We start from the raw sequence: 16880 nt of genomic DNA on the forward strand, positions 1-16880 counted from the left end.
CCACACAGACACGGGGAGAACATCACATATTAACAAAATGGTGTCTAATGGGGAGGGGAGGGGAGGGGGGTATCAAAAAGTAGTGGAAAATGGATGGATGGAACCTTTCGAAAATATATGTAGCCCAATGTATACCTTATCAATGCAAAATTAATCAAGATGTTCTATTTTTTTTTTTTTATTTAGGGCTTAAACACTTGTGCAAGAGTCAAGGGCTTAGAATTAAAAAACACTAAGTATTTACAATGAGTCATCTACACTCACCTAAAGGATTATTAGGAACACCTGTTCAGTTTCTCATTAATGCAATTATCTAATCAACCAATCACATGGCAGTTACTTCAATGCATTTAGGGGTGTGGTCCTGGTCAAGACAATCTCCTGAACTCCAAACTGAATGTCAGAATGGGAAAGAAAGGTCATTTAAGCAATTTTGAGAGTGGCATGGTTGTTGGTGCCAGACGGGCCGGTCTGAGTATTTCACAATCTGCTCAGTTACTGTGATTTTCACGCACAACCGTTTCTGGGGTTTACAAAGAATGGTGTGAAAAGGGAAAAACATCCAGTATGCGGCAGTCCTGTGGGCAAAAATGCCTTGTTGATGCTAGAGGTCAGAGGAGAATGGGCCAACTGATTCAAGCTGATAGAAGAGCAACTTTGACTGAAATAACCACTCATTACAATCGAGGTATGCAGCAAAGCATTTGTGAAGCCACAACACGCACAACCTTGAGGCGGATGGGCTACAACAGCAGAAGACCCCACCAGGTACCACTCATCTCCACTACAAATAGGAAAAAGAGGCTACAATTTGCACAAGCTCACCAAAATTGGACAGTTGAAGACTGGAAAAATGTTGCCTGGTCTGATGAGTCTCGATTTCTGTTGAGACATTCAAATGGTAGAGTCAGAATTTGGCGTAAACAGAATGAGAACATGGATCCATCATGCCTTGTTACCACTGTGCAGGCTGGTGGTGGTGGTGGTGGTGTAATGGTGTGGGGGATGTTTTCTTGGCACACTTTAGGCCCCTTAGTGCCAATTGGGCATCATTTAAATGCCACGGGCTACCTGAGCATTGTTTCTGACCATGTCCATCCTTTCATTACCACCATGTACCCATCCTCTGATGGCTACTTCTAGCAGGATAATGCACCATGTCACAAAGCTTGAATAATTTCAAACTGGTTTCTTGAACATGACAATGAGTTCACTGTACTAAAATGGCCCCCACAGTCACCAGATCTCAACCCTATAGAGCATCTTTGGGATGTGGTGGAACGGGAGCTTCGTGCCCTGGATGTGCATCCCACAAATCTCTATCAACTGCAAGAAGCTATCCTATTAATATGGGCCAACATGTCTAAAGAATGCTTTCAGCACCTTGTTGAATCAATGCCACGTAGAATTAAGGCAGTTCTGAAGGCGAAAGGGGGTCAAACACCGTATTAGTATGGTGTTCCTAATAATCCTTTAGGTGAGTGTATATTAGCAGTGTTCCCAGAATACCTGTTACCATTGTACAGTGCATCTGGTATTCACAGCCCATCACTTTTTCCACATTTTGTTATGTTACAGCCTTATTCCAAAATGGATTAAATTTATTTTTTTTCTCAGAATTCTACACAAAACACCCCATAATAACTTGAAAAAGTTTACTTGAGGTTTTTGCAAATTTATTAAAAATAAAAAAATTCAGAAAGCACATGTAATAAGTATTCACAGCCTTTGCCATGAAGCTCTACATTGAGCTCAGGTGCATCCTGTTTCCCCTGATCATCCTTGATGTTTCTGCAGCTTAATTGGAGTCCACCTGTGGTAAATTCAGTTGATTGAGCATGATTTAGAAAGGCACACACCTGTCTGTATAAGGTCCCACAGATGACAGTTCATGTCAGAGCACAAACCAAGCATGAAGTCAAAGGAATTGTCTGTAGACCTCCGAGACAGGATTGTCTCGAGGCACAAATCTGGGGAAGGTTACAGAAAAATTTCTGCTGCTTTGAAGGTCCCAATGAGCACAGTGGCCTCCATCATCCGTAAGTGGAAGAAGTTCAAAACCACCAGGACTCTTCCTAGAGCTGGCCGGCCATTTAAACTGAGGAATCGGGGGAGAAGGGAGGTGACCAAGAACCCAATGGTCACTCTGTCAGAGCTCCAGATGTCCTCTGTGGAGAGAGGAGAATCTTCCAGAAGGATAACTATCTCTGAAGCAATCCACCAATTAGGCCTGTATAGTAGAGTGGCCAGACGGAAGCCACTTCTTAGTAAAAGGCACATGGCAGCCCGTCTGGAGTTTGAAGGACTCTCAGACCATGAGAAACAAAATTCTCTAATCTGATGAGACAAAGATTGAAGTCTTTGGTGTGAATGCTAGGCATCACGTTTGGAGGAAACCAGGCACCGCTCATCACCATGCCAATACCATCCCTACAGTGAAGCATGGTGGTGGCAGCGTCATGCTGTGGGGATGTTTTTCAGAGGCAGGAACTGGGAGACTAGTCAGGATAAAGGGAAAGATGACTGCAGCAATGTACAGAGACATCCTGGATGAAAACCTGCTCCAGGGCTCTCTTGACCTCAGACTGGGGTAACGGTTTATCTTTCAGCACGACAACAGCTCTAAGGACACAGCCAAGATATCAAAGGAGTGGCTTCAGGACAACTCTGTGAATGTCCTTAAGTGGCCCAGACTTGAATCCGATTGAACATCTCTGGAGAGATCTTAAAATGGCTGTGCACCGACGCTTCCCATCCAACCTGATGGAGCTTGAGAGGTGCTGCAAAGAGGAATGGGCGAAACTGGCCAAGGATAGATGTGCCAAGCTTGTGGCATTATATTCAAAAAGACTTGAGGCTGTAATGGCTGCCAAAGGTGCATCGACAAAGTATTGAGCAAAGGCTGTGAATACTTATGTACATGTGATCTCTCAGTTTTTTTTTTTTTTTTAATAAATTTGCAAAAACCTCAAGTAAACTTTTTTCATGTTGTCATTATGGGGTGTTTTGTGTAGAATTCTGAGGGAAAAAAATTAATTTAATCCATTTTGGAATAAGGCTGTAACATAACAAAATGTGGAAAAAGTGATGCACTGTGAATACTTTCCGGATTCACTGTATACTACAAAATTGCCAAAGCACAGTAGGGACGAGCTGTGGTATAATTGATTATGAATAGAGGGAAAAAAGATATATTTGAAAAAAATGTATTTTTTGATGCCTGAATTGGAGATGTTGATATTATAGTCTGAACATGGACTGCTTGTTAGATTAGCAGCAATAAATAGCACAAGTTTGTGACCTTGTGCCTGTTGCTGTAGGTAAATAAGCAAAACATATTGGAATATTCATTATCTAGATCTCATTCTTATTCCTACTTCTATCCAATCTAAATACATTAACCAAAGGTATGTAAGAAAATGTGAAGTGTCAGATCTATCTGCCACAATGACATTTATAGATGTGGACATGTATTTGCTAAATCATAGACATTTCAGCATAAATTATTTCACATTTTGTATCTTCTTTTGAATCCAACAAAAGTTGAGATTTTTTTGGGTAAACTGATAAAGTGTCTATATTTTTAATATAATGTAATTTTCTCAAAACCACGTAATCCAATTCAGGGTCACATGGGTCTATAACATATTGTGGCATCACCAGAGGTGGGTAGTAACGAGTTACATTTACTCCGTTACACTTAATTGAGTAACTTTTTAAAAAAAATTGTACTTCTAGGAGTAGTTTTACTGCACCATACTTTTTACTTTTACTTGAGTACATTTGTGAAGAAGAAATGCTACTCTTACTCCGCTACACTGGGCAACACTCGACTCATTACTTTTTTCCATTTACATATTACACTATGTTTTTGCTAGAGAGAAGTCGCCAGTGGAGCTACTGCATGACTGTTTCACCAATCAGACGTAGCATCAATAATCACATGACTACGTTTCACCAATCAGACGTAGCCATGCAGTCACATGACCACGCACAAACTTCCTGCGTCTGCAGCCTGTGAGAGACTTTTTAATCATCCGGGCTCTTGCTCACTGCTTAACGGTCGCAGCTTCACTGCAAGAACTTTGAGAAACCATTCCTGCTGATGCTTACCCATCACTTCACTGAGTGAAGAACAAGAACGTTTTAACCAAACATGCACAGACAGTCATGGTAAAGTGAGACTTCTTTTACGTGCACAAGCTGCCTTGTTCTAATGTTATTTTCTACCGGCTGTGCTATTTGGAGGGCAAGTGTGTGACGATGCTGATCCCCTACAGACTCCCTCTTCCCACATGGGAGTCTGCTAAACCCACACCGTCAATAGTTATGACTGAGATGAGCTGACATATGAGGATAATTCACTGATGAGGCCAGAGGATGGAGGAAAAAGTGCTTTTATTAAAACCAGTCAAAACAAAAGTGTCAGTGGTACAGTGTTCTAAAAAACAGTACATATACAGGATAAATCCATAAAAATCATTGTGAAAAGTAAGGATAAAAAAAATCAATTAAATAAATCTGTTAAAAATCCAAGGTTAAAATACAGACTAACTCCTCCTGATATCAGCCCGCCTCCTTCTCGTTCTCCTGTCTCACCAATTGCTTGCATAGCCGTCGGAGACTCAGCAGCCACGAGCTCCTTTTGGCCAACCTCCATCTTGGCTGCCTCCAGGCATCACGGCCAGACTGTCCGAGGTCAGCTCTCGTCCCTTTTTCCTTTGCGCTCACGTTGTCGCACCTCGGAAGCCTAGGGAGGGCACCTGCCTTGCTCACCTCACTCCACCCGAATGTTCAGTGGGGCGTGCTATCCCCTAGAGCACCACAGCTAACGCTCTTTCATGGGGCCCTAGCTCGCACTGCTTCTTCCCTCCAGGTGGCCAGATCGTCGTTCCCAAGCCTGCCTTTCATGTGTTTTAACCTCTTTTCTTTTCTCCTTTTCTTTGATTCCCCCTTCTTTTTTTTTTGTGCTGACCCGTATATATACACTCCCATCTCCGTTGGCCTTAATCATATGCCGCAAGAAGCCAATGAAGTAATTGAGAATGATTGCACCCGCAGGTGCGACTCGCTCCAACTACCTTATTAACTCCCCGCAGTTGCGCCCACAGAGAGTGATACGGCTTTATGGATTTGAAACTGGACTTTATTTGAAACTGACCCGCTACACCACAAGGTGAATATACAGTATTATACTGTCAGTGTACAGTATATCTTGTCTCTGCAAGTAGTTTTCACTGTTCAAACATATGTGTTACCTACTGTGGTATTGGCTTCAAAAGCTTTGTTGTGAAAAACTGAGATTTGGAACTTTGTGTTATTTGTGCATCTTTATTTTGTAAGATGTTATTTATTTTTACTCATTTTTTATTTTATTATTTGGAAATAGCAGAATTTGCACATTATATTTTTTTCTGTCTTATTACATTTCTAAAAAATAAATCATTTATTATGTTCAAACAGTTACTCAGTACTTGAGTAGTTTTTTCACCAAATACTTTTTTACTCTTGAGTAATTTTTTGGATGACTACTTTTTACTTCTACTTAAGTCATATTATTTTGAAGTAGCACTACTCTTACTTGAGTACAGTTTTTGGCTACTCTACCCACCTCTGGGCATCACTGAGTCAAAGGCAGGAAACAGCCCTGGACAGAGAACCAGTCCAATGTAGTGCCTTCTTTACAGAGGGCCTGTTGGGAGACTCCAGTTAACCTAACCAGTATGTCCTTGGTAATATGGGAGAAAAATGCAAAGTCCTCAGTGCAAACCCAAACGGAGAAGTGACAGCTCTACACAGGTGTAGGATTCAGACCCAGTTCCTGGAGCCACAGGGCAGCAGTGCTGTTAACTATGGCACTGTGCTGCCACATTCAAGGTTTTTTGTTTTTTTGTATCTTTTAGTACAATGTATTAATCCCCGAGGGGAAATTGTGTTTTCACATGACATTTGGAGGTCAGAGTGCAATGTCAGCTATTGTACAGAGGCCAATGGAGCAATTGTTTAGGTTAATGGCCTTGCTCAAGGGCCCAATGGACTACGATACCAGAAGGAACACTATTCCTGTGGGTCCTTAATTTTAATATGATTTAGAGGTTTACAGGTTCATAATTGTCATGTGTATAGAGTGCAGTGAAATTCAAACTTGCATATGCAAAAGATTAACACATTGTGCTAAGAGTTATGATTTAGCTTTTCATTTAAGACAAATAAAAATGATAAATAAATAAGGTTCAACATAAAGTAAACAACTGAGTACAAGATGCATATACACACGAGATTATCTGTTCAGATTGCTTTGCTACTATATTTTTTCAAAGCTTATCTGTTTTTGAAAAGTACAAGAACTGGGAAACACTTAACTTGGAATGACTGACATGGCAAATACATATTGACCGAAAATATGAAATTGTTTATCATTGACCAGGTCACCCAGAAATTTGTTAGGCAGAGCAGAGTAGATGGAAGGAATGTGATAAAGTGTGGATAGATAAATGATAACTTTCAGAGCTGCTGGTATGATATTCAGTTGAACACAGTAACATAAAAGAAAATATATAGCAACCAAAATTTTAAATATACTTAAATATATTTAATTTAATGCTTCCTAGAACCTGGCTGATTATTATTTCCTAAAAGAATGGACAATTTTGATAATTAGTCATTTCTATTTTTTGCAGGATATTTTTGTTTTTATTTTGTGTACCAGTACTTCTGGTTGAGGTGGATCTTGCATTTCTACAATAATCGTTTTCTTAATAGTTTATATCACATATTGACATGAAAAGTATGCAAAAACCAGACAATGAGAAATTAAAGCCTTCCTTTAAAAAAAGCTTCTGGCTGCTTCCTCAATTAAGCAGAACTTTTGTGAAAGAATTCAGTTAACTTTTGAATATCAGGTCAGGCTGCACCTGAATACCAAATTACTTAAATTGACCCTCAGTAATAAACACTTTACAAGTACTTTAAAAATATTGATTCAGTTTTACCCTGAAGGTGTTTTTTTCGGTCATGCAGCTGAACACTTCCAAAACATGCTTTTACTGATGATATAAACACAACTCTGCCATCATTAGAAAAGCTCTTCAGTGCCTCTTCTTCCTAAATTGTCTAAGAAAAGCTTCAATATCTCCATCTATGTTGCTAATTTATGTAGGTGAATAATGTAATCTGTCCACAAAGAGCGCATAATAACTTGGTACATCATACCTTATCAGGGGAGAAGTAAGCACAAATTAATACTGGCACTTATCGCTATTCTGTTCAGTGCAGGTCTTAGAAAGGCAAACAGCATTATTAAAGATCTTCGTCATCATACTCTGTTTCTTTTCTTTCTCCTCCATTTTGGCAAATGGTGCTTTACCCCTAGCACTCACGCCACAAAATTCAGAGACTTTTTTTATCCACAGGTCATAAGCCCACTTCCTGAGTGTTTATTTTATATTTGCCATCTGTGGTATTTCTATTTTCTCTTACTGATATTGTATTACACTGGAAAAGTGCTATTTAAGTGTAATAATAATAAAAGTATAATATTTAAGTATTACTAATCCATGTACACATGGAAAAATTTTAATTTATGGGAGAAGTATACTATTTAGGGTAAGCTTCTCCTCTTGTAGTTCAGCTAGGTTTTAGAGAAGGATTTTGAAGTGCTTACGAACACTACTGAACCTCAGATCGAACTAAAACTTAATTCGGAATTAAATTGTATGTCAGTATGATATAGGCATTTGAGCATAGAAGGCACTATATTGCATAGCAGCAGCAAACAGTGTTTAGACAACCATGAATAAGTATACTATGAGGTTTCTGAACTCTTTTAGGGACCCATGCCAATGGGACGACACACTGAAGCACGTCTGCCACATCTGTGGAGGACTGCTTGTCCATTGCCAAGGCAACCACAGGGAACAGTATAACTTGGCCAAAATCCTGGCCCCAACCCTGCCTTTTGCTGTGTCTGTGTATAGAAGAGTAGTAGCTCCTGCTGCAATAAATGACTCTGCTGTTCCTGTTTCAAGTTGAATAAATCTGGTTTTGCTAAAGTACTGAGACTCAGCTTAATGTTTTGGGGTGCAAAACAAGTAACTCATGCGTCACAATACTTGTGCGTGTTAAAGTGCTTTGGCTATATTCTGGCATATCATGTTTGCATTTCCAATTAGGCAGGAATGTTAAACTCCTTATTTGTTTAGACATGCAGACAGAAGGTGGGTTCCGTGCAGTCTTGTTTGTGCTTCTGCTGGTATTGTTAGACACATTTACTGATTTGGGTGTTTTGAGTGCTGAATTCTGCCTCTTCTATGGCTCTTCATTATCAGCTTTCTTAATGGCAGTCCATTTTATCCACTTCTGAAAGGGTGTGAAATATAGTTTACTTCAAATGCATATTTTACAATTCATATTTTCATGAACATAGCTGCCAATTCTTTGACCCTTACATTGACTCCTACACTATTGTCAAAACTGAACAATAGTGATTTTCATTTCGGATTTTGGAGCATTTCAGATTAGGAATGCTCAACATGTATAAAGGTGCTATTTGTAAGATGCAATTTGTGAATTGTTCAAAGTCTGAATCAGTTTTCCCATTAGAAATAATGGAAAGTGAATTAACCTGTTCCCACACCCTAAACAGTACTCATCTCAATAAACTTAAACAGCAAATACACAATATATGGTAAAAATAATACAATTAAATGCCTTATATAATACATTAAAACATGAAAACAATGAATAACTTATGTAAATACTGTATAATAAAATGTAGTACTATGGTGTTGTACCGTGTTAGCCATTATGAATGTAGAGAAAAGCCAAGCAAACTGACACCTTTTATTGGCTAGCCAATTAAAGGTGTCGTTTTGCTTGGCTTTTCTGTATAATAAAATGAAAATTACATTTGCTATACCTTGGTGAGGAATGGTGATGTCCTGTGTGGCTGGTGGAGAGGAAGAGAATGGTTACTATTTGGAAGGGGTGGGGTCATCTTCCATAAACACAGCAAATACAGTAACCTTCTTAAATGGTACTCCATTATTCATACTTAATTCTTTTTTTTATTTTTGATTATGGTTCATGTAATGTTGCAACCTTTACTTTAATAATAATCCATTATGTTTTAATCTTAATTTTCCAGGAGTCAGTTGCACAGGCTCAACAGATACACGCAGATCGTTTAGAAGTAAAACGCAGTGCAAAGAGTCTTGATACTGAAATCAGTCGTTTAAGGGAAAAAATTAATACAGAACAGCAACATCAAGGAAACAGAGAAGAAATTATAAGGTGAGAATATTTTCTTCTGTGTTATATTTCTTCTTTTCTTAAAAATAATTTAGAATTTTTCCAGTTAGTTGCATTCTTCAAAATTATCTACTTGAGCAATAGGACAATACCATATAAATAATGATTCGTATTTCAGGTTTTTTTATGAACAGTATAGGCTGAATATTTTTAAAGAACTTTTTTTATATTATTTGTTTTCTGTATATTGTTTGTGTTTTACACTTTGCTGATCCAATTGTCAATGTCCATGTCAGGTGAAATGTGGACGATGGTAAGCTTTGCACTGTGGTAGCCTACTCTACCATAATGGGTGGTATTGTTCATGTGGATCAAGCACTGACATTCTACCCTCTCAAGAGCAAGCAACAGAAAAAATTAGAATCAATCTTCTACTGTCCGATTGCAACTTTGGGCTGTGTATGGTGAATACTTCAATATGTATCACGTGAAAGACGTGTACAAAATCTATATCATCAAAACGGTTGACACTAGACATACCTTTCTTACTATATATGTTGATATTTTGGCATTTTCAAGGTTCTGTTACACATAGTAAAATGTTTTTCTTGTTGAAAAAAACAATGATAAACATAATGCTAAAGAGACTACATCATAATGTTTTGCAACGAAGCATTACAAAACTTCATTAAACGGTTTTACACTTATACTCATATTTTGTCTAAGTATTATAATAGAGAAATAGTTGTATTTAAGGTATAATTATAGTCTGACAAGTCTAACTATGAAACACTCAAATTTGATTGAGGATAACATAGCTGGAAAGAAATTCAAAACACATGAAGATGATGTTGAGCATTTTACTATGATGACTGTCTTTACAAAAAGTAATACACATTTAATGGTGGGTAGTGCTGTACTTACTGTACTTGTATTTTATCTTTTATTTCTTTTAGTCTGTCCTCAAAAAAAATGTAGTTTTAAAAAAGTCTTGCTGTTTTAACTTTGTATCTATATATATAATTCACTAAGGGAAGACACCCATGGAAAGCGGCGTGAATTCACTAAGCCGCCTACAAGTAAGACACCTATGGCGCAGGCAGGTAGGAGCCACGCCCACCAACTCCAAGACCATTGGATACGACGACAACTTGCAGAGCCACGCCCACCAACTCGGCCGCGACGACACAGAAAGAACGGCGTCATTTATATTCGTCTGTCGTAGAGGCCTCATATACCTCCGAGCCACCTTGACTGTTCATAGAGGCATGTTTCTCGTGGAGGTGAGTCGCCATATGCAGAGTGTAAAACAGTTTGCGAGGGGTATCCCCTGGGATCCTTAAAACAATCCTTTACAACTGAGGTTAAAACGCAATGAAGTGAGCAGTCTTTAAAGACTGAGTTTTCGGTTATGACGCACGACCGCGTGCACCATAGCAAACTGTTTTACACGCTACATACAGCAATTCGCATCCGCGACAAACATGCGTCTTCTTCACTTACGGACAATTATATGTTGCTGTCTCCAGAGTTCCATCATTTCATTCACCTTCTGTTGTATCCTCAAGCCCTCCCTTTTTAGACAACTGTGTCTTTCCAGAAGTGTTCAACCATCAATAAATAATTATGCGGCGTTTGTTATGCCGCGGGTTCACTATTGTGTTGTATTTTGCTCTCTCCAGAGTTCCATCTTTTCATTCACTTACTGTTGTATTCTAACACCAACCCATTTTAGACAACCGTGTCTTTCCAGAAGTGTTTAGCATTTAATAAATAATTATGCATGAGATTGAGCGTGTGTCTACCCGGTGCAGAGAGGCGTTGGTAAGCCGTTGAACCCTGTTCGGGCTGCAAACCGTGGAATTCCCACTAAGTGCGACTCATACACTCCCACTGGTTGCGTCCCTACCCTTTGTGCACACCCCCCTCCCACCTCACTACTACTGTGGTCGGGTGTCTTGGTGGATTATATTTAGAAAAGCAGCCAACGACTCAACTGACAAGTTGGAGGTGGGCACATGAGCGGGCAGTACAAACTGAACGAGAATTCAGCAGACTAGCATGACGGAGGGAGCGGAATGGACGTCATCCTCCTCTCATCCCGTTCCACACTCCGCGCCGTGCACCCCCATCCTTCCGTCTAGCAAGAGAAGGCGCGATTGTGGTCCGCCATTTTTCAGTCACGGACGATTGTGTGTTGGTTCGTTCCGTGCATTGTTACAATGTTGCTTTTCTTGCTGATTTATTACATTACAGATTTTTCAACTGTTAATTTTCTCCCTGTGCTTAAAAATCATTAAAAAACCGGCTTGAATATGTGGCGTATGGTACGCCGCGGGTTGGCTAGTGAAATATAATTGCTTTTATATCTGTGTTTTAAACGGATAAGGTTTAATCGCAGCTTTCTTAATGTTATGGTGACTTTGTAGATACTGCTCAGCTTGACTATAAAGCAAGATAGTATAGGGTGGTCCAGATCTAATTATGCAATTTCATTACGCTATAACTTATTAAGTTTATTACATAGAAAATCACCCGAAAAATCCCGGACCATCAAGAAGTGTGCGAACTGACGAGATGAAGAATCGTCTTTGTGCCGAACTGGAATTGTCCCCGCATAAATCAAAGTCATCCAGACGATCTGGATCTGCATAATTAGATCTGGACAACCCTGTACAGACATATTAAAATCAAAAAAATACTTTTGTATCTGTGTGAAATATTTTGTTTTATGTGTTATAATAAGAAAATGCTGAAACTTAAATAAAAATAATACTTCCTTTCAATTTCTCTGAACAGGCAATATCATGAAGTGGTTGAGAAGTACAAGCATATTTCTATGCAGATGAAAAACCTAAAGAAGTTTATGGTCTTGCTTGGCAAAATTATGAGTGATAGACACAAAGCATATGTAAAATTGAGAACGTAAGTAGCTGTTGTTTTTATTGAATTATAGGGTTTTATGTGCTACATTTGTAGCTTTAATTGGAGGTAATATATGATTGCCATGTTTATTCTTGTGTCCACATTTAATTTTAGTGAGGTTCAATGTGGTATTTAATCGTTTTTAGTAGACTTTATTGAAAATATGTATACGATAAGACTATTATTTGTGTTTTATTTGGTTTTGGTCACTGATTTGGAAGAGGTAAAGCATTAATGAAAGTGTTGGTTAAATGTTTTATGGAAATGAATAATGCTTACTGTATATTTAAATATGTTGTTATATTTTAAAGCCCAAAAGATCTTTATTAAATTTCATTAAACATAAATAAACATTATTTATTAAATATAACATTATTTCATTAAGCATTACTGAACATTCCTATAATCAATATTGTTTATTATATTTAATTCAAACCTAGGTTTTGGAAATAAATATTTTTAAATTAACCTTGAGTTATCCTTATTTCATTCATATGAAAATTAATCAGTAATGGTTATAGTTAGTTAAGAATTTTTATTCAAAGTTAACCTTTGATTACCTGTTGCAAGCAATCAAAATATATTGAATTGTTGTTATTAATAGGTTTATAATGTAATTACTGTCATATGTAAAAGATGCACTAAATTTTTACTTGCATTTTGTAATCAGCATGCAACATGTCACCATTTCCGATGCCATAATTTGACTCTTTGTTGAGGCTTCTGTCATAACCAGGCTCAAGCAGCATGTCAACAGATATAAGCCCTGTATTTTGCTGGCATGTTATCGACAAAGAAAAACTGTATACAGTAAAAATATACATGTGGCATTACTATCTTGCAGTAGTGAAATTTCATTAGGCCTCTAAATATATACTGTAGGTAAATCAGTGACATTATAGGAGAACGCTTACTAATATGACCTTTTGCCATTGGTTAATTTCTTTGCCAAGCTAAATTCATTAGTTTAATTCCATTTTAACTGAGTTGGATTATTAAGGTAATTGAAAAATAATAACTTCAAGAAAATGAAAAAAAAACATTAAGTGTAAATAGGCTTCAGCAGTTTTGATTTCTGTATCCTGCAGTGCTGTTCCAAATTTTAGTACTGCATAGATGTGATGAGTGTCTGTTAATCTTCACAGCTTTTATACTCATATTTGATTTTAATATGAAAATTTTCTTGTAAGATCTGCCATTAACAGTAAGGAAATATGCTATATTTTCAGAAGGAAGACTGATACTAGGAATCATATGAGGAAGATTTTTCTCTCCTCTTTTGGGATGAATACTTTGTTATTTTAAAAGTTTTTTTTTATATTATAATTAAAATGAATTACACAATGATTAGCAATGGTGTCTCACAGATTTAGCATGGTAGATTCATATTGTCTGTTTGGAGTTTGCATGTGTTCCTTCCATGTTCCCATAGACATGTATTTTAAAATACTCAGGTTTAACTCCTAGCCTTCTGACAGTCTGTGTGTTTGCCTAGGTTGTAGAAAATGAGCGACTATGCCATGGCTGCATGAGATTAAGTGAGCTTTGTGATACCCTGTTGCACCAACCATAACTAATTCCTACACAAGTTCACACACAACTATATTATTAAGATTAGTGTGTTTAAAAAATAATTGATTAATGCAGTAGAACTGCCTGGTGAAAAATGATAGCTAATCCACCACTTAATTAAAATTGGAGCCACTAGATACCATTTATTAAAATATGATACTTGTATTATCTTAATGTGTAGAATATCTAATGGCTATCAAAAGATAAGCGAAAAAAAACGTTTTAAGAAAAATATATATTTAAAAGACTTACAGAGCAATGCTAATTTTAAATATATCACATACTTTGTTGGTGTTTTTGAATGCTAGTAATATAGTAGTTGGCCCACTGTCTGCTGCCTGAGTACAACATATGTAGAATTTAGCACAGTCTCCCTGTGTTTGTGCAAGCTTCTTTTCTAGTGCTCCAATTTTTATCCCAAGTTCGTACATGTCACTTCATGGTTGCATGGAGCCAGTGCTTATCCCAGCATCATTGGATGCATGGTGGGGAAAAACTTCAACCATGGCTGGAGTCAAATCAGTTAAGTGAACATTACAACCTGATATTAGACAAAGCAGATTCATAAGAATACGTGAGAAATTTGACAAACGAGAGAAGACCTTTCAGTCCATCAAGCCCATATGTTTTGCTAATAGCTAAGCTGTCCCAATATCTCATCCAGATTTTTCTTAAAGGTTGTCAAAGGTTTCAGCTTCAACTACATGTTTAAGTAGTTTGTTCCAGAGTCTATAACTCTTTGTGTAAAGAAGTGCTTCCTGGCTTCAGTTTTAAATTCACTTCCCTTTAATTTCCACTGATGTCTTCTAGTACGTGATTTACCCTTAAACCAAAAGAATGTTGCTGGATCTACTTTATCAATATCTTTGAGGATTTTAAATACCTGGATTTGGTCCCCATGCAGTCTCCTCTGCTTGAGACTGATTGCTAGAGAAACCAAAATGTACAGCAAGTCATTTTTTTCAGTCCAATTTCAGAAAAAAGACAATAAAAGAGAATTTAAGAAAGCTTTGGAACACAAATGGAAAAATCATTGTAAGTAAGAAGGAAATTGCAAATGAACTGAAAAAATATTTCACCCAAGTATTTTTAAATTATGAAACAAGTGGAATGCGTCATGCACAAGTGAAAACAAACTCTTGAGTTCATAGATTTTAAAATAGGAGAGTCAGATGTGTTTCAAACCCTCAGTACGCTGAAGACTAACAAAACCCCTGGACCTATTAGGAGCTTACCAGTGTTGAAAGAAATGAAAAGGTGACATCTATAAACCCTTATTAGGCATATTTCAGTAGTCACTTCAAAAAGAAGTACTGGAAAGTTGCAAGTGTGACTCTAGTCTTCAAGAAAGAAAGAGTGCTAGTAATTATAGACAAATTAGTTTTACTTCTGTGCCATGCAAAATTGTGGAAACTATAATAAATAAATCATAATATTACCAAAATGAAAATAATATTCTAAGTAACAACCTGCATAGGTTTATGAGTGGAAAGTCCTGCCAAACCAATCTTTTAGATTTTTTTTGAAGAAGCAACCAGAATAGCTGAAAAAACAAAGCATACAACATAATTTGCCTAAACTTTCAAAAAAGCATTAGATACAGTCCCACACCAAATATCAATTCAGAAACTAGAAGCTGTAGGCCCAGAGATAACCTACAAAATTGGATCTCAAGTTGGTTTACTGGCAGGAAACAAAGGGTACTGATGATAGGAGAATGTTCCAAACGGAGCCAGGTCATCAGCGGAGTCCCTCTGGGGTCTGTCCTTGGATCATTACTTTTACTGATTTATATTATTGCCATTGATTCTGGTGTAATTACTAAAATTGTTAAATCTGCATATGACAATAATATTGAAGTCATGGCAGACACTGAGGAGTCAGCAAAAATTATTCAAAATTTGAGCGAACACCTGGAAAATGCAGTTTAATATAGAAAAGTGCAAACTGCTACATGTGGGCAAAAGAAATATCAATTATAAATACAAGGTGGGAGATACTGTCACACAAGAAGCAACCTCTGAAAGGATTTAGGAGTATATGTTGATGGAACATTGTAATCGACTAAGCAATGCACAGAAACAATTAAATAGGCAAATAAAATGTTATATCATAAAACTTTTGAATTAAATCAAGGGACATTATGTTCAAACTATTTAATGTACTTAGACTGCAGCTGGAGTACTTTGTACATTTCTGGTCACCACGGTACAAGAAAAAGATTCAAAGAATGAATGCTGGCTTGTATGTGTGTGTGTAAAAAAAAAAAAAAAAAGTAAATAAAAAAATTAACCTTACATGAGCAATGCATCATGCATCAACTTAATATACTGTATGTGTTTTGCAAAGGTCTTTTTCTTGTACTTGATGCTATCAGAATTGCTGACTAGAAATAACAAGCAAGAAAATTAATGATAGAAAATTGTCATTTACAAGTTGTTACTTTAGGACAGCGCAAAGTTTTCAGTTTTTTAATAATTGCATTAAATGCCCAATTTTAGCCTTGATTTATTGATTATAGTCACCCTCATGACATTTGCAGTACTTTAAAACCAGCAAGCAAATTCATAATCAGCTAATTATCTGACAGTGAAATCAGAGATTGGAGTCTGCTATATTTGATTGGTGCACCTCTATTAAAAATATCAGAAATGTTTTTACAAAAAAAGTTCTAATTCAAGGTCTTTGTTTTGTATGTCTGTGTTTTATTTTAAAATATATAAAATATATCCAGTTAATTTTAACTTCTCCTTATTTAGGTACCTTTCATTACGTTGCAAATACTACTTTGATTGTTTGCTGTTACAGCGCGGCTACTCTGGGAAAATGACATTTGATCATAAAAATGAAGCTTTATCAATTGCGGTAAGAAAAACTGGATTTGTTGAAATTGCAGTATTGTAGCTTTTTTTTTTTATTCAAACATCTTTATTTTTATATTCAAATATACTTATGTTGAATATGATTTTATTTCAGGTGCAACCAGGAGATGGGGATAAAGCTGCTTTAAATGACATGAGATCGTTGTCAGGAGGTGAACGTTCCTTTTCCACTGTATGCTTTGTTCTTTCACTGTGGGGAATTGCAGAGTCACCATTCCGATGTTTGGATGAATTTGATGTTTACATGGTATT

General features: G+C 37.0%; 1 protein-coding gene across 2 annotated transcripts in view; it reads left to right on the plus strand.

Annotated features, from left to right (window-relative positions):
• si:dkey-119f1.1 (uncharacterized protein LOC557127 homolog) overlaps positions 1–16880 on the plus strand; it is a 175204-nt gene that overhangs the window by 142759 nt on the left and 15565 nt on the right. For both annotated transcript variants that reach the window (XM_039748107.1, XM_039748108.1), the window contains 4 exons: positions 9146–9291; positions 12049–12174; positions 16506–16611; positions 16723–16875. In XM_039748107.1, coding sequence (XP_039604041.1) covers positions 9146–9291; positions 12049–12174; positions 16506–16611; positions 16723–16875 — 531 coding nt within the window. The remainder of the gene's footprint in view (positions 1–9145; positions 9292–12048; positions 12175–16505; positions 16612–16722; positions 16876–16880) is intronic.

Source organism: Polypterus senegalus, chromosome 3 (genome assembly GCF_016835505.1).
Source record: "Polypterus senegalus isolate Bchr_013 chromosome 3, ASM1683550v1, whole genome shotgun sequence".
In the NCBI taxonomy this organism is placed as follows: Eukaryota; Metazoa; Chordata; class Cladistia; order Polypteriformes; family Polypteridae; genus Polypterus; species Polypterus senegalus.